Source organism: Penaeus monodon, chromosome 2 (genome assembly GCF_015228065.2).
Source record: "Penaeus monodon isolate SGIC_2016 chromosome 2, NSTDA_Pmon_1, whole genome shotgun sequence".
Classification (NCBI taxonomy): domain Eukaryota; kingdom Metazoa; phylum Arthropoda; class Malacostraca; order Decapoda; family Penaeidae; genus Penaeus; species Penaeus monodon.
In genome coordinates, this window is record NC_051387.1 from 2,746,967 (window position 1) to 2,769,849 (window position 22,883).

At 34.8% G+C, this 22,883-nt stretch overlaps 2 protein-coding genes across 9 annotated transcripts in view; one reads left to right on the forward strand and one right to left on the reverse strand.

Moving 5' to 3' along the window:
* Positions 1 to 1,620: 1,620 nt before the first annotated feature.
* Positions 1,621 to 7,282, forward strand: LOC119580093 (activator of basal transcription 1-like). The gene is made up of 3 exons (XM_037928016.1): positions 1,621 to 1,862; positions 6,503 to 6,683; positions 6,811 to 7,282. Exons 1-3 carry the CDS (start codon positions 1,661 to 1,663, stop codon positions 7,262 to 7,264), a joined length of 837 nt encoding a protein of 278 aa, XP_037783944.1. The 5' UTR covers positions 1,621 to 1,660; the 3' UTR covers positions 7,265 to 7,282.
* Positions 7,283 to 12,718: 5,436 nt separating this feature from the next.
* Positions 12,719 to 22,883, reverse strand: part of LOC119580101 (UDP-N-acetylhexosamine pyrophosphorylase-like) — a 105,779-nt gene continuing 95,614 nt past the window's right edge. For 2 of the 8 annotated variants that reach the window (XM_037928029.1, XM_037928037.1), the window contains exons 8-13: positions 22,175 to 22,177; positions 20,945 to 21,085; positions 20,595 to 20,780; positions 19,159 to 19,191; positions 18,090 to 18,155; positions 12,719 to 15,474 (exon numbers count right to left, since the gene is read on the reverse strand). In XM_037928029.1, the coding sequence (XP_037783957.1) occupies positions 15,321 to 15,474; positions 18,090 to 18,155; positions 19,159 to 19,191; positions 20,595 to 20,780; positions 20,945 to 21,085; positions 22,175 to 22,177 (583 nt within the window). In that variant the 3' untranslated portion in view covers positions 12,719 to 15,320. The remainder of the gene's footprint in view (positions 15,475 to 18,089; positions 18,156 to 19,158; positions 19,192 to 20,594; positions 20,781 to 20,944; positions 21,086 to 22,174; positions 22,178 to 22,883) is intronic. The other 6 variants (XM_037928072.1, XM_037928046.1, XM_037928055.1 and 3 more) reach the window with 6 other exon arrangements.

Here is a 22,883-nt window from a genome sequence, read left to right on the forward strand (position 1 = left end):
GGAAGTGAATTTAATCTTATCCCGATAAATTTCTCATCGGTGACCTGGTAGTAACTGCATCGCATTTCAAGGGACACTTTTTTTCTTCTTCTGAGATATGAGACAAATGCCCTCAAACAAAATACATCAGCCCCGTTGAAACATGAAGGATGCAATTAACAGGTGTCACGTAGCCTTCGAAACCTAGGAAAAACAACCAGCCTTGTTATGAACGTCATGTAGGGAAAACACGCCGACCATTTCCTTCCTATTGGTGTTTGTTTGCTTTCACCAAACTCACTTTTAATTACAATACTTAGATCTTAATAATAGTAGGAATCAAACATGAATTGAGGAGAGGACGTGAGCATAGTGATACTGCACTGTAGACAAAAGAATCTAAAATGCGTTTAGAGAAAATGCAAGTTTAAAAACAATCTATGAAAAAGGTTTGTTTGTCGGATTGTCCACAATTTTAATGGAGGTGTGGTTATATTTAGGCTCAAATTACGAAATTGTAAAAAAAAAAAAAAAAAAAAAAAAAAAAAAAAATATAATATATATATATATATATATATATATATATATATATATATATATATATATATATATATATATATATCCCTGTACCGTAACGACACATTGAAAGTATTCGAAAATTAATGAGTGTCAAAGTAACTTTCTTTTGGACGGGCCATAACAAGGAATTATTTTATCCTCGTCAAAATGTATATAAAAATATATCAGTAATAATAATAATAATAATAATAATAATAATGATAATAATAACAATATGAAGATCAGTTACTTTATACACAGCCTAGCCATGGAGGAAAAGGGATTACATACAAAACATTCCCATAATCTCTATATATACGGCGTTGAAAGACATTACACATACACAGATTCACAAATTAATCACTGGAAAACCGATCACGCCATTTGAATCATTGAAGCTCCGAATAAAACCTTTAAAAACTGCCATTCAGTCTCGCATCATCTTAATCTGAAAATCATGCCATTTCCAACACGATTCTGGGACTTGAATATGGACATCGGTTTCCTAATCCACAACATTCAGTAATGCTTTGCCGTCCGTAACATGAAATTTGTGTTCAGTGAGACAACATACAGGCCATTTACATACACAAGGGTTGTACGTATCGGAGCGAATTCTGGCAAGTCTTTGATCATAAAATATCTTCTCTTCATCACCATCGAATTCTGAAAAGAAACTCGCTTTTCCCCAGATCCACATTTTTTTTTTTCCCCAGAGATCTTATACACTATTTTTATTACATAATTCATCACTGCATCGAATGCAGAACCCTCGGGAAAAGAAAGACTATCCATCTATTTGCTCTAACTATTGATGCTACAAAGTGGCCCAACTACTACAAAATAAGTAATGGTAATGATGACAATAATAGTAATAGTAAAAGTAATAATAATAATAATAATGATAATAATGATAATAATAATAATAATAATAATAATAATAATAATAATAATAATAATAATAATAATAATAATAATAATAATAATAATAATAATAATAATAATAAAATAACAACAACAGCAGTAATAAAAATAATAATAAAGAGATGTAGGCTCGTATTCCTAAACATAATATTTGCGCCCGTCACCCCCGGCCCTCCGCACATTGTTTACATGAGCCACGATGGTCGACGCGGATGCCCCTCAAGCCTCTACGGCCGATACTACCCTTAGCGATGAGGATACAGAGCCAACACCCAAGAGACGGAAGCCGGGCATTATCTACCTCTCTATCATCCCACCCAATATGAATGTTGCCGACGTGAGGGATTATTTCTCTAACTTCGGGGAGGTGGATCGAATGTTCCTCCAGGCAGGGAATGAAGGTTGGTGCCCTTCTGTGCGTTATTGGGACCTTTGGGCTGGATGTAGTTGAAGATTCGGGGAAGAAGAAGAAAAAAGAAGGGAATTGGCATAGAAGCATTTCAAAGACAAAAGAAATGTTTTCCTGCCAAAATGTAAAGTACACTTGCCCTGCACTCGGTAATAACTTGAGCATTTGGTTGTGGGTGAGATCATGCAATGGCTGTTGGGGGACCGAGTGGCAGATGGCGGCGCATCATGACATACCCCACACTTATCAGAGGGAGCTCGTCTTTCTATAAAAAATTATAATAGTAGCGACACTTGTTTGGCGTCACTAGTAGATATAGGCACTTCAATTGAAGGGAGACCTCCTCTTTTTTAAAAACTTTTGTTAATAAGATACTAGGTGCCTAACATTTGTGTGTGAAGTACCAAAAGGGATGTGCACAAATGGGGGAAACTGACAATGTGCACCAACAACCCAAATTGATGGCTACTAGCCAATTTTCAGTATCACAGCTAAGGGGTTGGTTGATAAATGTATGACAATACAATTTTCACAATAGGCTATATTAGGAATCGGTGATTTTCTACAATATGTCTGTGTATTAAAATCTATTGCATTTGATATTGATAGATTCACTGTGATGTTCACTTTGTATTTTTAGTGCTTTTAGTGATAGCAGTAGGCTTGATTGGTGGGGAAGGCATGGAGTATACCATAGACATTGTAGTGTATAAAAGGTAAATTCCTTAATATGAGCATTTCTGTCATTTTAAGCACCTTCACCTATAATACTTCCCCTAGACAAGAACCTTAGAATAACATCTATATATAGAAAGTGATGGTATGGAGGTCCTTGAATGTTTTCTATTTCCATGGTATTACGCCAGGGGCTTATATCGTTGCCCTAGCATGCGCGACCACTCATGCCAAATACCAGCATCCCATGCCGTTTCTCCATAACACTACAAAGATATGTTGTATTATCAGTTTTCATTATTTTCTAAAGTCTCTACTTGCCAAACTTCCTGATAAATCGAGACTGAAGGGTATTTTTGTTGTTATATAGACTCCATAGTTGATCATTATTCAGTCTATAGTCTGAATAAAATAAGCAGTGTGTGGCATCATGGAGTGGAAATCTTCGGTTTGTTGCTTTTTTTTTTATAGAAAAAATGCGAAAGTGTTAAAAACAACTTAATCACACTTTCAGTGGCAGAATAATAATATTTTGCCGTGATTGTAACAAAAAAAAAACTCTTGGCATGTCCATACATACACCATGGTATGTACATACATACACCATGGCATGTACATACATGCCCCCGGCAGATAGTCCCGCCATGCCATGGCATGTGCGTACATGCCACCCGTCAGGAATGGGTTAACTTAATCAATCTTTGCTATTCCTAATATTCCTAATTTTCCCTAATATATGTCATACCCATTCTAGTATTTGGGGCCAACATTGACATTCTAGCTGTTTGGTATCATAGGACTAAGTGTGTGTATTCTCTTCACCTGTGAGTGATCCAGCCAATACCACCAAACTTCCTTCACATATATTTGGCCAGATAGAGCTTGTAGACCGTCATGGCTATATGTCTTACGAAATTACTTGAGATAGTATTTCATGAATGGACACCAATACCCCAGCAAAGGCCAAAACCCCCAAGTATCTGCAGCAGGAGCTTGGACTTGTTATTTCTTGAAAATATATTGACAGGGAGGTCAACAAGCTTTATCCATCCAGAGTATGCATGGTAGAAGTTTGTTTGTTCTTAATGTCTCTGCATTGCTAGGCTTGCACCATAATTTTGGCTATCCTTTTTGTATGTCTATTAGTTTGTTCCCCTTGAGCTTGGGGACCATGGAGGTATCTTGATATTTAGGCTAACTTTTACAGGTCACAGGAAGCTTCAAGTTCTTTTTTGGATAGAACAAAGCCAAAATGATAATGAAAAAAAGTCCTGTTGGTGTCTTTAGATAACTACTGATAGACCTTATGATGTGTTTCTACTAGTATCCATTTCTGTTTCAGTGTCAGTATCCAAAATATAGTTTTTTTAGATCACAGTATTCTCCGGGAGTTTGTTCCATGTATTTATAATTCAGTGGTATTTTTTTTTAGTACCAGTACAAGTGTGAATCACAGTACAATATATTTTTAGATTTGTTAATTAAAAAAAAAACTTTTTTGTCCATGGCAAATCTACTGCATCTTGCAAATGTAGAAGATATTTAACTCAAAGCCGACAGGCATAGCATGTATATACATGCCATGGTCACTGTGAGTAAACTTTATTAGTTGTTTTTATATATAGATGGCTACACTTGTACTAAGTCACCAATGAGCCAATTATGAGTACTGCCTTTCTTGCCCGTTTACCCTTTTCCTTGAATTTGAAAATATTTTACGTTATCTTATTTTGCTGTTACTAGTGTTTATAGCATTATAGTAATTATAATATTTATAATAAAAAGAACACCATCACTATTCATAGGATTAGTGAAAAAAAAAATCCTGCCAATTGAAGGAAAGGTGAAATTAGGTAAGATCACAAGGTCTACTAATTGATTCCTTTATGGCTAAGCACTCGCAGAGCCACCTATGTGAAGAGACATTTCACACACAAACACGCACACACACACACACACACACACACACACACACACACACACACACACACACACACACACACACACACACACACACACACACACACACACACACACACACACACACACACACACACACACACACACACACACACACACACCTAAAAAAAAAAAAAAAAAGCATAGCATAGCATAGCATTTTCCTGGCAGCATTGGTTTAATAGCCACTGTAAATAACAAGCATGGCAGTAGTGAGTGCCCCAGCCAGCCCTTTTGGTGTTCTGACAAAGGTAAACCTCATTCACATATATTTTGGCAGCAAAGATATTGGTCTGTTTCCTAGATAAAGATTTCTGCAATTTTCTGACCAAAATTTCACAAGCAACATCTTGCATTCACATCATAGTTGGTAGATTCAAATGTCCAAACATTTAGGTGAACAGAATGAACTGATTGACATGCAATGTGACGTATGATACATTATTGTTTATGCCTTTGATAGCTTCTTTATTTTCAGTTTGGGATAAAAATGCCATAGATGAAAAATGTCTTAGAACTTCATCATATGATTCATGTGTATTTACCTATTTATTTTTCCTTATTTTTGTACTATCTCTTTCAATGGATTTTTTTCAAAAGTATGTTTATGTGTATATGTGTACGTGTAGAGGGGGTCGGCATTGTAGCAAGTTATCTTGCTCATTAGGGTGCAGATCATACCCAGATAGAAAAAAAAATTGCACCTTGAGTAGGGGAACTATTTTGTTTTTTGGATATCATGAGGCTTGGCCAGTAAAGATATTGATTCACATTTTTCTTGTCTCTTTTCATGGACCGGAAAACTTTTTTTTTTTTTTTTTTTTTTTTTTTTTTTTTTTTTTTTTTTTTTCTTCTTCTTTCTTTCTTTCTTTCTTTCTTTCTTTCTTTCTTTCTTATACAGTTTTATCTCTAAAATAATATTACTTACATACTTGTGTAATTTTTTTTTTGTGAGGCTATAGTAGAAGTTCCAAACTAAGTTTGTGGCTTTGAATAGATGAGCATTGTCTGAAATATCCTTATGGGTAGCTTACATTTCTTAAAATGAGACATTGAGGTCTCTGGTTTGGTAAAATTAACAATAATAAAATTAATAGACATAAAGATTCATTTAATTTATATTTTTTTCCAAAAGTTCATGTGGATGAAGGACCAACTTCAAAATTTTGATGTCATAGTTAGCACTCATATTTTCTTGGAATTGAAGTCAGAGATTTAGGATGTACCTTAGTCTGTGGTCAGTTTTCTTGTTTTAAACATTTCATAAATTTATTGGTAAAGTTCACTATATAGAATTGTGGAATTGTGCTGTGTAAGAAAATGAGAATGTATAAGCACCATATTGATATATATTCCATGAAAGGTTGTGTTTCATAGAAATAAGCAAGAGGATCCATTAAATGTTTAATAATTATGGCCATAGTTTACTTAGGGAAATACTGTCTGTAAGGATGTTTGACAGAAAATCAAGTACAAATGATATTGGTGACAGAACTTATTAACTAATCTCAAAATGATAATTGAATCCAGAACTGCCATTTCAATTCCTTGATCTGAAAATATCAATAATGCTTTATGATTCATTTATATTTCATGAAAGCTGTAAAACAAATGGTCCATATATATATGTAATTTGGTATATGTGTATTTAGGATTTTGTGTAAATCATCAGCTCATTAACTTGTTTATCTTTAATTATCTTGATTTCTTTATGCAGTGTAGAATTAATTGTAATTATGAAATTTTTCTGTTTGTTTTGGCATGTATGGCATCCAAGCAAAGTGATAGGGGATATGCATTTCAGATTCTAATTCTCTGTAATTTCCTCTTTGTAATGATTTAAGAACGAGCCCTTTCCTTTTTCTTTGTTTTTCTTTTCTTTCAATATTTGTCTTTCCCCTGTCTTCTCTCTGCCTCCTCATCCTTTTAAGTACTGTTAACTTCTTCAGACTCCCAGTAGGATGAACCATTTATTCATACAGCTTTTTGGATGTGCAGGAAAGAAAAAGACTGAAAAGTGGAAGAAAAAGAAAAGGCAGCGCTACACAGAGGGGTGGATAGAATTCAAGAGCAAGAGAAAAGCCAAGGCTGTGCAGCTCCACCTCAACAACCAGCCAGTCAGGGGAAAGAAGCGGAACCCTTATTATGACATGCTCTGGAATATCAAGTATCTCCCCAGGTGAGTTGTTGGTCCTTCCCGTTTCTTTGTCTTCATCTCTGGCTCCCTGATTGACTACTGTTTCCTAATATAAGTACAGTTAGTATAGAGATCAGTTTACTAAAGCTTGTGTACTTTATATTTTCAGATTTAAATGGGCTTATCTGAAACAGAGACTTGAGTATGAGAGAGAGGTTCACCGACAGCGCATGGCGGCAGAAATTTCCCAAGTTCGACGAGAAACCGACCATTTCATTAAGGCCTCCGAGATCAGCAAGAAACAAAAGAAGAAGGATAAGGCAATGAAGAAGAATGGGAAATCTGAGGAAAGCAATACAACTGAATCAGCAGATAATAAAAAAGAGGATAAGGAAGAAAACAGTGTAAAGAAGAACAAGAAAGCTGATAAACTAGGCTTTGTATTTAAGCAGAAGCTGACAGAAGATGAAATTTTATCCAAGAAAGAAAGCAGAAAAATGAAGGATGAATACTTTAAGAATAAGATTAAAGCCAAAAAGTTGAACAGAGAAGAAAAGAGAAAGAAGAAGGACTTAGAAGACAAAGATTTACTTAGCTCTATATTTGTGGGAACAGGAAATTAATAAATGTAATTTAATTTTTTTTTTTTTTTAGATCCTTTTTAGATTTAAGAAATGAGCTCTACATGATCATCAAAGAAGTATTTTGAAACCACAGGTTGAAATAAATCAGGCTTATGGATCCTGACTACTCAAATATCACTGAAAGGTCAATTATTTTCTGACTTCTTGCTCTTCTAATCCCCTGCCTGTTGTTGTGGGAGGGCTTAGGAGACAGAGACAGAGGCCAATGTAGGGGATCACCCCTACCTTGGACTTCAGTCCTCGCTTCAACTAATTTTGCTTGGTCTTTTCTTCTCCTTCTCTTCTTCATCCCCTTCTGTCCACTTCCTAAGGTGAGAGAGCTGTTGAAAGGACCCAAAGGGGACCCTGAGGGGTAGACTGATTCCTCTCCCCATAGTTCAGGCTCACCATGGCCAATAATGAGGATTATTTACCTTCTTAGGGGCATTAAGGCTTGCCCCTTCATCAACTAGCCTAACTAATTTTGATTTCATTGGTTTCCCGACCCCTGTCTCTCCTTTGATCACAGCTCCACTGATACTAATACAACTCAATCTATTTCTAATCATCCACCCAAGTCATCACTCAACCTTCAGAATACACTCCTTTCTCTCTCCCCGCATCCTCCACTCCATCTACTGCAGTCTTCTTCATTTGTCTACCCCCAATTCCCTTGCTTATTGTTGCCGTGGTGGGCTTAGTAAAAGGAGACTGGGGTCCAATGGAGGAAATCACCTTGGACCTCAGCCCTTGCCTCAACTAATTTTGCATGGTCTTCTCTTCTCCCCATTTTTATTCCTTCTCTTCTTCATCATCCCCTTTCCATTTCCTAAGGTCTGAGAGCCATGCTGAAAGGATGAAAGGCTGGCTTTGTGTCAGTCATGAACAGCTTCTGGGAGCCATGGGTTTGGTATTCCCATGGTTAATTGTGTAGCCTATACCCCTTATGGGGACCCTGAGGGGTAGACCATTTCCTCTCCCCATTTATTTCACTCACCATTGCCAATAATGAATATGTTTTACCCTTATTAAGGGCATTAAGGCTTCCCCTTTATCAACTAGCCTATCTAAATTTGAGATCATTGGTTTCTTGATGCTTGCCTCTCCTTTGACCACAGCTCTAACTGATACTAATATCCCTCCTCATAGTTTGCTGTTAATTATATCCATTCCAAATCATCCACCCAGGTTATTACTTAACCTTCAGAATACACCCCTTCTTCTCTCCCAACATCTTTCACTCCATCTTCTATTTCACTGTCTACCCCAACCCCCCTTATTACTACTCTTCATCTTTATTGTCCTCCTCTCATCAGCACTATCTCTCTCCATACCACCCCATCTTCCACCTGCCCTCTTCCTTCTACTGCTTCCACCTTTGCAAACTTTTGAGTTGAATACCCTTTTTGGCCCAGCCAAGTGGGATCAATTCTTTGTGATTCCCCCTGCAGCCCCATACTCTTCCAACAATGTCTCCAAAAACAAGTAGGCAAAGTTTCTTTTCGCAGCCATTCTGATCATTCACGTCTTATCACAGTTACATCTAAGTCCCAAGCTCATGCTCCATCTACCCTGACTGACCTCACTGGTAAACCTATTCTTGCCCAATGTCACTCCACCCTTAATATTTGTACTGGAACTGTTTCCATCTCTCCAACTGACTGTCCTGTCTACAACAAAGACTGGTCAGACTGTGAAAACAATGTGCTTGCATTCCTCGTCGACTATGATGCAATGGCATTCCAGTGCTACACTATTCCTCCCAGAGGCCAATGTAAGTCCTACACCAATATTGCCAAGATTAGCTTCCATAGACATGACCTCCCTCATGAGGTTTATATTGGTGGAGTGTGCTGTCATGTCAGACCATATTGACCTCTCCCCTGCCAGTGTCTGAAATGTTGGCATTTTGGCCACCCAGCCAAACACTGTCGCTCCACAGCCCGCTGCCCTCAATGTCATGACCATTCAAATTACTCTGCTTAGTCATATACATGTTCCAATTATGGTGGTTCCCATAATGTATTTTATAAGAGCTGCCCTGCCTACAAGCTCGAATCTGAGGTAGCAGTACTCAGATTCAAACTAGGTCACACTCAACGTGAGGCCAGATGAGAACCACGCCAATGAGGTTTTTCTCTTTCTACCTATTTGAAAACTGTACTTTGCTCCACTTCCCTCCCATCTTCTCAAGAAGTCTCAGCATCTCCCCAAGTATCTCTTCCCTGTACCCCGAACCAACCTATCTCTACTACCTCTCTTCCCCAGTCAAATTCCTTTTGCAGTCTAAATCCAGATACTTCAGTCTCTACCATTTACCCATTGCCTGCTCCTCCTCCTTTTCACTCTTATCTGTCACACCAGACAGACTAAACATTGCACTCTATCTTCTCCTACAAAACATCCTCTCTTACACCCACCTGTTCCTATGCTCCTCACCCATCTATTCCCTCTTCTCCACATAAGAAAACCTTTGTTTCTCAGACCTTTATAACCAACTCCCCTCCAGAAACTCTTGAAGACATCCAAAAGTTCCTAAACATGACTCAAGAATAGTTAATTCCCTCATCCACCCTCTAATCCCTATTTTCCTATTCACTCTACATTCAAAGTATTTGCTGATATCCATCCTCCTCCTCAAGTTCCCCCTTCATCCTTCTCCCTCCCACTCTCCCAAAAACACCCCATCATCTCCTCCACCATATACATCACCATTCTCTCTTCCTTCCCCATTATCCTTACCACCCCCACTTAGATACGAACGTGCCACAACAGTGTTCTTTTCTGGATCCCTACCCTCCTGATATCCTTCCCAAAATTTCACCATTTTCCCCTGTTCCCTTATTTCATTCTCTGGGGCCTTCTACTTCTACAACTATCATTTCTTACTCTATTACCCTTTGATTGTTTCATAATAGCTCTTTTGCAATTCTCTCATACAGTGTTACTCTCCATTTGATCTGATCACCCTATACCTTTAACCACATCCCCATTTACAAATCCCCACTGTATTCCATTTGCTCCTCCTCTTTGCCCTTTTCACTACCATTCTATCCTACAGCATTCTACAGCCTGTAATATCTAATACATCTCCTGACCTTGAACTCATTTCCACCCTTCTTGCCACAATACTTTACCAAATTGCTATATGACCTTTGATGTCCAGCACAGTTATTTCTTCTAACCACAGCCATTAACCATGCCCACTTCTTGCTTCTTTCTTTCTTCATCATCAAGCTTCTTACATGACCCAAAATTCATATCCAAAATTTTCAGACCACATTTCCTGTTTTGTATGAAATAAGGGGTCAATTACATTTTAATTAAAAACACATTATAAAAATGTATACAGTATGCATAGATGGTTCCCATGTGACTAAAGAAACAGCTTTCTTTGATACTTTAAGGAAAAATTTACATATATATATATATATATATATATATATATATATATATATATATATATATATATATATATATATATATATATATATATATAAATGTTTCTTTTTCTTTCCTTCAATATTCAGATTACCCCCAAAGAAGAAGAGGAAAATTAATCTTGCACCATCTACAATTTCTCTATAAACCTTTCAGGGGAAAACTATATACAATGTTCTCACAATTATAAATGACTTTTTCAAAGGAGATATTTTGGCAATAAATTTGTTACAATTTACATGTAAGAAAGTATATAATATATTAGGGGGACATTTTAAACTTAACCCATTATATCCGGATGCTTCCTTGGCATCAAGTGGCCAAAAATTAAGCTTATGTAAGCAGTTACTCTGCTGTGGCTTGTAGGCCAGGTACACACAAACACTCATATGCGGTGACAAGGCTCCTTGCATCCTCTTTGCAATGTTATTCTCTTCTGCATTTTATTTTATTTTATTTTATTTTATTTTATTTTATTTTATTTTATTTTATTTTATTTTATTTTATTTTATTTTATTTTATTTTATTTTATTTTATTGATTTATTGATTTATTTATTTATTTATTTATTTATTTATTTATTTATTTATTTATTTATTTATTTATTTATTTATTTATTTATTTATTTTTTTTTTTTTTTTTTTTTTTTTTTTTTTTTTTTTTTTTTTTATAGCTTTTGCCATTTTCCATTGTCTATATTTGTCAAATGATATGCTTTATCCAACTGGTAATAAACTGTTTTCCATGCACAGACTCCTTATCATCTCTCTAGGTAGTCCATAATTCATAATATTTAATTTTCTGTAATACAACTTATGCTGCAGGTCATGGCAGGCAGGAATAGGATCCTTAGCATGGAAACAGCATTCCCCCTGGAGCCAGCACTCTTCCAGTCATGTCTAACAGAAATTTCACACTTGTGTATCTATGGAAATAACGTAAAAGCTCCTTTTTAAAATACTAAATGAGTCTAATCACTCCCCTGGAGCTTTGGCAAGTCATTCTTGTCACCCTGGCCTTCAAGCCAAATATTTTCACGACATAGGGCTCACATCTCGATCAATGGGGTTCATATCATTAACTTTATATTTGGAGATTTCAAATTTAGATAGTGATTTCTGTTGGTCTCCCCTGAGTCCACTAACACCAAAAATAATTTAAAATGCAGAAAAGGTGCCATATAGTTGCATTACTTAATTAACCAATTAATGCTGGGTACCTCCACTGCCAACTGTGATTTAACTCTATTGATTTTCTTTGTATAGTAATAATGATATGGAAAGTATGGAAGAAGGAGAAAAAGAGATAGAGAGGGGGGAGGGGCAAGATTAGGTAGACCTACTAACTGACAGCTTAACCCTTTCCCAACGGGTAGTATTCATAGTAGCCTGGGCCTCGCTGCCGGGGGCTTATATCGTCGCCCTAGCATGCGCGACCACTCATGCCAAATACCAGCATCCCATGCCGTTTCTTCGTAATACTACGAAGATATGTTGTATTTTCAGTTTTCATTATTTTCTAAAGTCTCTACTTGCCATACTTCCTGATAAATCGAGACTGAAGGGTATTTTTCTGGTTATGTGTGCGGCATCATGGAGTTGAAATTGTCGGTTTGTAGTTTGTTTGTTTTTTTCCATATTAAAAATGAGTGTGTTAAATACAACTTAAAAAAAAAAAAAAAAAAAAAAAAAAAAAAAAAACTTGAGGCATGTCCATACATACACCATGGCATGTACATACATGCCCCTGGCAAATAGTCCCGCCATGCCATGGCATGTGTGTACATGCCACCCGTCGGCAATGGGTTAATGACAAAGAACTTGTGCGTAAACAAAACTTTGATAAAATAAAACCACAGTGGACAATGCATGTGTATATTCACTGGCAGATTCAAGTTCTTTTATTTTTGTAAATTACTGTAAAAACTTTGCTGATGGATTTTAATTTTGAAGGTAAGAGAGGTATTACTCTTGTTTGGGTGCTAAAATAAATGAAGGGAAAAAAGTTAAGGAAAGATAATTGGCAATCTGTATTTTAATTAAGATTACAGTAAATCACTTGCCTATAAGGCAAAAATCAATACAATGATTTCATGACAACCATTTTATATTAGATATAACCATTTTTTTAACAACTGGTATTGACTGTCTTGACTTCACTGTATTTCTAATGTGGTGAATTCACAAGTAGACTCCTATATTTTCCTCAAATACACAAGCGATATTGCACACTGATTCTACTACATAACAAAATGAAAGTGCCCTTTTGGTCTTGGTACGCATGGTTTGCTAATCACACTCCCCAAAATATTCTTGTACCTCTGATACTGAAAATTTTGTATGTAGTTGAAAAACTGGATGGTCCTCTTGATAAAAATCAAATATATATATATATATATATATAATTATATCCACACTGCACTTTCTTGTGTTGATTTGTTTGCAGTATATAAAGAATGGTGGCACTGTAGATGAATAAGATAGAATCATTAAACAAAGTAAGAAATTTAAAAATATGGATGATTATTTAACATACAACAAGTTTTAGATATATGAATAGTTAAAAGTCAGTATTTCTCTATAAAAATAAGAAAAACAAGTATGTCCCATTTAAAAGATATGTACACACAGGACTAAATACATTTTTACTTTTGCCATTTGCAAAATAATAAAATTCCAATATGTAAGTACCAGAGATTTTTGTAAGTAACAAAAAAATACTGAATGGATAATGGAAGGTGTCCTAACTGTAGTGCTTGTAATAGGGAATTACAAGCTGACTAAAACAGTTACAATCACTTGTGCACACAGTCATGTTATTCAACCATACATATAACACCTGCAAACTTGCTCTCAAAATACAAATGCTACTCACTTGTTCCCATGGCTGTAGTAATGGATGATCAACAAGTGCTTCTACTACTAATGTGTTTAAATTTTAATGGTTGCCCCTTTACTTGTATTTATACATTGCTGGAGAATTAAAAAAAATATTGGTATACTATGACAGAAGCCATATAAGTAATATATTGCTTGTAGTGTAAGAGTTTTTGACTTTCCATACAAGGATAATGGCTGAATGTTGTCACAATGTATTCATCATATTTCTCATTTCCCCAGTATAGAATGACTATAAAAGATGCAAAGTGAGATTTATTCCATTACTAGCCACACTATACAACAAAAATACTAAGGTATTACTACAGTACAAAACACTGTGTACAACCAGCTTTTTTATACCTCCTTTACCTGTGATGCAGGAGACTTCTTTGTACTTCTGTTATATTCAATATATGCAAAGGTGAAAAACATTGAGGGTACAAAAGGTGAAAAGAGTACCTTTGGGTTTTTCCTTATACAAGTATTATGCACATAAAAACTCTATAGGCCATGAGTCATAATTTACGGTGTTATATATGACAAAAAGGTCTTCATGTACTGTATACCTCTACCTTTTGGAATGTCACTAAATCATCTGGTGATACAAACAATAAAAGAGAACTTTACACCAAAGTATAAATCAGAAGCTGTACATAAAATAACAATATCATACAATTCATATGTATAAAATCTGTCATGGTTAAAAAAAAAAAAAAAAAGAAGACAATGTTGATAGTGCACAAAGAAAACTCACAGGATATTAGTGTGTAATGACAATTCAAAATGAGAATTCCATTGCAGAAAAAATGTGTATGGTCTTCAAGATAAAACCTACGATAAAATAATTATCTGTCTCTCTGATAAAATTCTTTATGTCTTACTTTTTGTGCTAGTCCAATAATGTCCAATTCACTGCCACATATTTATTTCATTATCTGAAGTGAAGATATAAAACCTAGTCATATTTTTTTTGTTTTTCTGTTTAAGTACAGTATCTTATGAATCTTGATGATAATGAAATGAAGATGATATCATGTAATACACTTTGCAATACTCTTTTTTATAATGCATGACTTCAATGTTTATGTAAGGCACAAGAATGAACAAATTCCCTTACCTACAACCACAAGATAATTTGCAGCCAACTAAAATCTAAAAAAATAATACCTATAAATAACCTCTTTTACCCAATGGATTGATGACAGTTATAGTTAAAACTTTGTCATCTAAAATGCACAAAAAGTAATCAAGTGTTACAAATAATTGCTATGATTGCAAAGCAATCAAAATACCATCACCAGCAATTTCCAAACATCAGTCATTTCAATTTTATGATTATTCTGCCACTTAATACTGGAAATGCAATCAGAATTATTCACTATAAGAATGCATGATATGAACATGAACATCACATTTCTGCCAATTCAAGTGAATGTAACTGTGTACAATTATTTGTAACATTTACTTCTGCAACTTCTGCTGCATATCCTCAGCTAACAGTTTAGAGATTTTGTGATTGAGCGATCTAAATGTGACAGAACACACTGCTTCCCATCAAGCCAAAACACACATGTATACTTCTAGCTAAAGCATTCTCACTAGATGCTAATGATATTTGGAATTTACACAAGCTCCGTTTCACGTGAAAATTTTTTTTTTTGCTTGAGATGTGAAATTGCAGATGTCAAAAAGAGAATATTGACAAAGGTTCACAAGGTAGGCATTTTCCGCATTTTCTTATGCTTCAATCTTCTTGGCTGGTTCGCTGAGACTGAGCGGACACGTAAACTTCTTGTTGGCCACAAGCTTATCCAGTCCTTCACCAGCATAGGAGACAAGAGGCGAAATTTCAACCACCACCGGGCACTCATCCCATCGCATCTCCTTTTGGCTGTGGAAGAAATTCAACAGAATTATCTTTGGAAAAAAAATTTGTTTTTGTAGGAATATTATGTTATTTATGGTCAACAATAACATATCTTAGCCTCCCACAAATTATCTTTTCTGAACAGACAGAAGATATTTTCATTCGTGCATAGGAATAATGATAAAATTTGTGAATAGAAACACATATCCCCATCTCTTGTATAAACAGAAAAATAAGGTCTGCCTTTATTGATCTTCTTATCCATTTATAAGACAACTTTTCACTTTTTTCCCAGATTTACTTTAAGTCTACAAGCTTTAGTGCTGATGTCCAAATAAGTGGTTGTGACCTGTTCATGCCTTATTTGGATATCCTCTGTTTTAAGAAATGAGGCTAAGCAAGGCATATTGTAAAATTCAAGGTATCCTAGGGGAACTAAAACTTCTGATTCATAACATAGTATTCTATACCCCTCTGCCCCCCCCCCCCTAAAAAATTGAGTGTGTGAGTGAGTGAGTGAGTGTGTGTGAAAGTGAAAGTGAAAGTGAAAGTGAAGAGAGAGAGAGAGAGAGAGAGAGAGAGAGAGAGAGAGAGAGAGGAGAGAGAGAGAGGAGAGAGAGAGAGAGGAGAGAGAGAGAGAGAGAGAGAGAGAGAGAGAAATAAAAGAGAGAAGAGCAGAAGAAGAAAAGGGGAACGAGAGAGAGAGAAGAGAGAGAAACAGAGAGAGAGAAGAGAGAGAAACAGAGAGAGAGAAGAGAGAGAACAGAGAGAGAGAGAGAGAGAAAAGAGAGAGAGAAGAGAGAGAGAAACAGAGAGAGAGAGAGAGAGAAGAGAGGAGAAGAAGAGAAAGAGAGAGAGAAGGGGAGGAGAAAAGAGAGAGAAGAGAGAGAGAAGAGAGAAAGAAGGGAGAGAGAGAGAGAGAGAGAGAAGAGAGAGAGAGAGAGAGAGAGAGAAGAGAGAGAGAGAGAGAAAAGAGAAGAGAGAAGAGACAGGAGAAAGAAGAGAGAGGAGAGAGAAAAGAGAGAGAGAGAGAAGAGAGAGAGGAGAGAGAGAAACAGAGAGAAATGGAGAGAGAGAAACAGAGAGAAATGGAGAAAAGGAGAGAAACAGAGAAAAGAAGTCAGAAACAGATAGAAAAGGAGAGAGAGAAACAGAGAAAAGGAGAGAGAAAAACAGAAAAAAAGAGAAACAGAGAGAAAAGGAGGGAGAGAAACAGAGAGAAAGAGAGAACACAAAATCTATACAAAGCAAATTTCTCAAAGTTTACATTTGAATGTTGCTACTGCCACACTACCTTACCTCAAGTCGTTCATTAAAATTAATTTTATAAATGCTTGAAGAAAATTGCCCTGAGTATTTTATCAAAGCTCAAAGAATGCTAAAAATCTCTCAAATTTTACACAAGAAATAAATCATTACTTCATCCCATGAAAATATACAGCAGTATACAACATTCCACATGAAAATAATAAAAACAAAACTCATTAGTTCACACAAAGGACTTTTCTGACATGAACTGATTCCAAATCTGTTAGTTAAAACACTTGCCTGAACCAAAAAGAAAATATCTGTGGTAAGAAGCGTGGCAACCAGGTGCATCTCTTATCCTTAATACACATTACACTGCAACATAAATCACAAACACATAGGGTTAAGACTTACTAGACAGCACACATTACCTGGGCTCACAAAACTACTGAAATGATTAGTTTCCTTTACCATCATATTTGACTACAATATATATGTATATGTGTTTGATATATATATATATATATATATATATATATATATATATATATATATATATATATATATATATATATATATATATGATACTGTGTGAACATTTTTGTGAACCCAAGTTTTATGAAACTGGAGGTTAATACTTCACACACACAAAAACAAAACAAGCAAAGAAGCTACATTTCACTAGAAATAAAAAATAATGGCAAGCAATTATTGTATGAGCGTCTAAGGATTATGCAACTTAAAATCTACATATGACAGATCTGTACAAACTAAACAACTGAACTGTTAACTTACTTGTTTTACAAAATTATTTTTGATGTCAACTTAATGGTATTCAAATAGAAAATATTACACTACATAAATTCAATTAATAACAATTAATAATACAAAATATGAGCATGCAATACAGACATTATTAGTAATTGAGTGCAGATACCAAAAAAAAAAAGTTTTCATTTTTGTGTTAGTGTTAATGAACAACAGGTCACACACAGTTCGTAACTACAAAGCAAACACTACATTTCTATTTCTTGGTTCCCACATGCTTCCATGTTTCCACAAAGGAAAATCTTGAAATGCCCATCGACAAAATTACTGTTTAACAAAGTCCGTAATGTTCGTAAAGGTTTCTGGAAGATATCTGACAGACACGTCTTGCGCTCCTCCTTCTCGATGAAATGTCATACAAAATAACAGTAAAAATAAGGGTCATATGTAAGAATGTAGCTTATTTCCCTTCTACAGTAGAGTTTTCATACATAATACAGTCAAGGAAGACAGACAAAATCAACCAGCACCACAATTAGATTGTCCATAGTACCATCACCATGAAATCTGCTACAACCTTCACCATGGAAATTCCCTGAAATACATCAGAAAACTATACTTACGCATCATTATTGTTAAATTCAGTGTTGGCATTTTCTGTGGTAGGGCATTTTGGTGCAGCAGCAGGGCTAAATGAAAAAACAGAAATGAAGAAGAAGGAAGCTAAGTAAAACAAAATGAAAAAAAAAAGAAAAAAAAAAAAAGGTAAACTCAAGAACTGAAAACTAAAAGAGATTGAAGTAAATGGAGAAGTGGGCAGCCAAAACTTAAAAAACAAAGCATACTGCAAAACAAACTAAAAATTCACAAAGTGCTGTAAAGGTCAAATTAAAATAAGTAAACATTATCATGCAATAAAAAGGAAATTAATAATCTTAGATAAATATAAACAAGGAAAACAAAATGATAAAACATGCACAGAGACACACACATATACACACTTCGTTCTTTGTTTCTTCAAGAACTCAATAACAAAGGAATAGCCATCTTTCAAGTCCCTTTATAGAAGGACCTGCAAATCCATTCCAAAAATACCCAAGCAGAATTCTTCAATTCTACTCCGCAAAGTTTATTCCAGTAAGCATATTTACAGCTGAAACAGTTTCTTTTTTCATAGGTCACAGGAGAACTCACTGGTAGTCCAATGCAGATCACACTCCTAGTATTTACAGAAACAAAACACACCTTGGAACTCACACTCAACAAAATATCAGAAAAATTACACAAAAGCAACTCAGTGTATGTGCGTGTACAAAGTGTGTGTAAAAAAATAATACAGTAATGTTCCATCACCACTGTAAACTGTCTCAAATAAAACATTCTCTTTTAGATGGGACATTTAGTACCAGATGATTACTGTAAACAAAATTTCATAGGTACAATGTGGAAAAAAAAAACAGCAATAATATTAATCATGATAACTGAACTTCACTGACTACCTTTTACAGATAATTTTTCTTAACTTACAGGAAATACTCATTATGTTTCCATTACATCTTTCTGTTCGTAGGTAGTAATTGCTGACTCATCATACTGTTACATTAGACTGTACTTCATCTGGCACAAAATCAACCCTCACAAGAGAACAATGGAAAATCCCACGGACACTCCACTCAGGTTACACTTACATACCTGTTCACTACTGTTACCGGTCTGTCCTCTGGCCTATAATACACGTTAGGAATACATTATCATATATGCGTAACACTAAATCAGAACTGAGATTTAGTAGGAAAGTAGTTAGTATCAAGTTAGATATGGAACAGACTACTTTGTTGTATGAGAGGTATATAATCTTAGTAATGGATTAACTGGAAACAAACAATCCATCTTAGATATATTTGACCCTTCTAAGGTAATCTGTGTTTTCTTTTTTAGTATATCTGTAGTGTATTTTCATATAGACAAATCACAGAGAAAATGTACTAAGGAGCCATAAATCTGAACTCCTTTTCTTTGCCTTAACAAAACTGAGAGGTATTCAGATTATTTCCAAGGAAAAGCTTAACCTTCCTAGGTAAATTTCATCAATTTCTTAACAAAGGAGAATAGTTTTTCAAAGTCTTAATGGATAACCTAACATAATGCAATCACAATAATATCAATAAATTTCCTTAATCAAGTCAAAATAAGAAATCAGAAGTTTTCAGCATCATTACCACTTAGAACAAAATTACCTTTACAAATTCTCTGCTCAAAAGTTAAGTGATGTGATTACTGAAGAAAAAGAAAGAAAAAAAGAAAAAAAAAGAAAAAAAGAAAAGAAAAAAAAAATATTGCATTCTAGACAAAAGATATTCCAGAATTACTACTGTGCTTTCTGTGATTCATATATTTGTTTCAAAATGCATGCTGTGAGTGTTAAATATTTAAATCACTTTATAAAGATTAATTAATAGCTTACATAAAAAAAAACATGCTTCTTCTGAACTTCTGAAAGTCAAAAAGCAAGGTAACACACCAGAATATGCGGATGACCATCTTTCCATACACATCAGATAGCACATCGACTCACAACATGCAGCAAAATATAAGGTAAATATAATTGTTCACACAGTGAGAGTAAATGAGAGACTTTAACATTCAGTTCACTTCCTGGTGTAATAATCTAAAATCAAAGTACTTGTTATCAAATCTCATGTTGCCATTCATTCCCTTGCCAACTGCAATTGTAATATTGCAATCCAGCAAACACTTAGACCACACACACACACACACACACACACACACACACACACACACACACACACACACACACACACACACACACACACACACACACACACACACACACACAAAATAAGAAATTCAATAAGAGCATAAGGGAAGAAAAATGCTATTTCATTCACTACAAAAAAGCTGTGTTAGCTAGCAGTAAGAAAAGCCAACCTTACCTTATAGTGGCTTTGAGTTTCACAGCATATCTCAGTCATGCAAGATATTGGCCAACTAATCTTTTTCGCTTCTTTTGTGTTATCTATCCTTACTGAAGAGTACCGGTTTTCCTTTCTCTTCACCTCAATACGTTCCCAGAAAAATACGAGTTCCACATCTCAAATGATCCTCACCTAGGGATGAGAGGCAGAGGCTCTCCTTCGGAATCGATGAGGGTACCGCCTGCGTTCAGAAGGTAACGATGGTGGAGTGAGAAGAGGGCGTGACGACAGGTGGTGGGTGTGTCCTTCTCTGCTCCGTCACCATTCTTGAGCGGGGCAAACTCATCCTCACGAATGACTTCCCACACAGCCAAAGTGCTGATAAAAGGAAAATTCATTGGTATCTACAAAGAGCAATAATCCATGGTTTCCAATATAGCCTTCTAGAAGATCAATACTGAAAAAATTTATTAATTAATAAAAAATAAATCAATCAATCATATATAATAAAATAAAAACCTCTATCAGTCTCTGTCACTTACTTGGAGAACTGAAAGACGTCAAACACAAACTTCTCCATTTTAATTCCATTGGGCTTCTCAGGCTTAACAGTCTTGCCCTCGTTAGTTACCATGGGGATCTTCTTCTTAGCAACATGGTGTTTCATGCTGGCCTCGTAGTCACTGTGGAGAGATAGTATTATCAGCAAAACAGAAGTGAGTAAGAAACACAAAGTGACCTATGCAGCTTTGGGATGGAATACGAGAAAATGATATAGGAAGACATAAAAGAAATCTACTTCGAATCAGAGAACTTAAAACTTTGGATCACAGTGGTTGAAAAAGGACCTCAAGACCATATACTAGCTTGTGATCATAATCATTACTACCATGTTATAATTTGCTTTTCGTAATATACTTCATCCTCTAAATATTCGATAAACAGAAAGCACACACACACACACAAAAATCACAACGATGAAAAAAGAAGTAGATATTCAAAATCAAGGCAAAAACTCTAAAGGTTAACACACACACTAAAGCATTACAACAAAAATACGACAATGTGGATAAATATATCAAGTCAAAAACAATCACTTACTTTCATCTTTTGTGTTGAATACATCAAAAAAGCAATTACGTGAGGCCAATCTCTCAAAGTGCAACAACATACATTGTCATGAAAGTGAAATACATGCATAATGTTTCTGACAAGTTACATAGTTCTGATATAAATACATATATACTACAAAACAGAAGTAAGCACATCTCATATGCAAAGTATACAACTGCATATTGATACTTCAAACAATGTTATAATAATTCTATTTCAATCAAACTATTTCATCACATACTTATATTTTGATAATACAGTATAGCCTCTAACCTAACTCTTTACCAAATTTGTCAAAACATATCTTACTGCATTACAATAATCCAATAATCACTGATCTAAATCACATGCACAGGACACATCTATGTGACAAAAGACAAAATCAGCATTCCATTTCACTCATTCCATATATATACATGCATACATATATATATATATATATATATATATATATATATATATATATATATATATATATATATATATATATATATATATATGTCTTCTTTTTGCTTATAAGACAAGGAGTTACAAAGCCACAAAACAAATAAATCAAAAATGCCCAAATTACTTTTCAATCTTTTTATCATCAGTATCTAAACACAGCACACCTTGCCAAAATATCCTAAAAAGCTTCACTCCTCTGCTTTTTTACTTACCCACTATCCAGGCAGAAGGAGAATATCAAGAACATATTAGTAGCACATCAAAAATCATATCTTCAATTACATATAACAAATATCATTGTACAGATGTAGACAGAGGAGTTAAAATCAGAAAACCAGCATTTTAGGAAGCAATGAGTTATGCTGTATACCTAAATAATAACATACCTTAATAATAATAAAAATCAGTAATAATGAAAAGAGTAAGAATTACAAAAACATCCACTCAGTATGCAAATCACACCTGATGCCAACATACTCTTTCAACAGATTAATTTAATTAGTGTACTTCACTGAATTTTTTTATCCTTTTTGTATTAATCAATTTATTAATTAATCAATTCATTAATCTATTTCACTTTTTTCTTTCATTTTATTTTCTCATTATGTTTTTTTAATTATTTTCTTCCTGTTTTGTGCTTATCTCCACAGTGTGTGTTCTTAATCCCAGTACAAGATATTGTTTATCATTCAACAGCAATGTAACTCTGATTACGCTTCTCCCTGACTTCATAATCTACCAAGTCTTGTATTACTTGACAAAAAGATACGTAAAGCAGGAGAAGATTCATTAATTTACTTTCTATAACAACTTCAGACTAACTGCTACTGATTTGTTAAAAGTCACAAACCAATTTCAGCAATATGGCTGTTGCAATTTTTGCTCATAATCAAATATTCAGATAATAACTAGAAGAGAAAG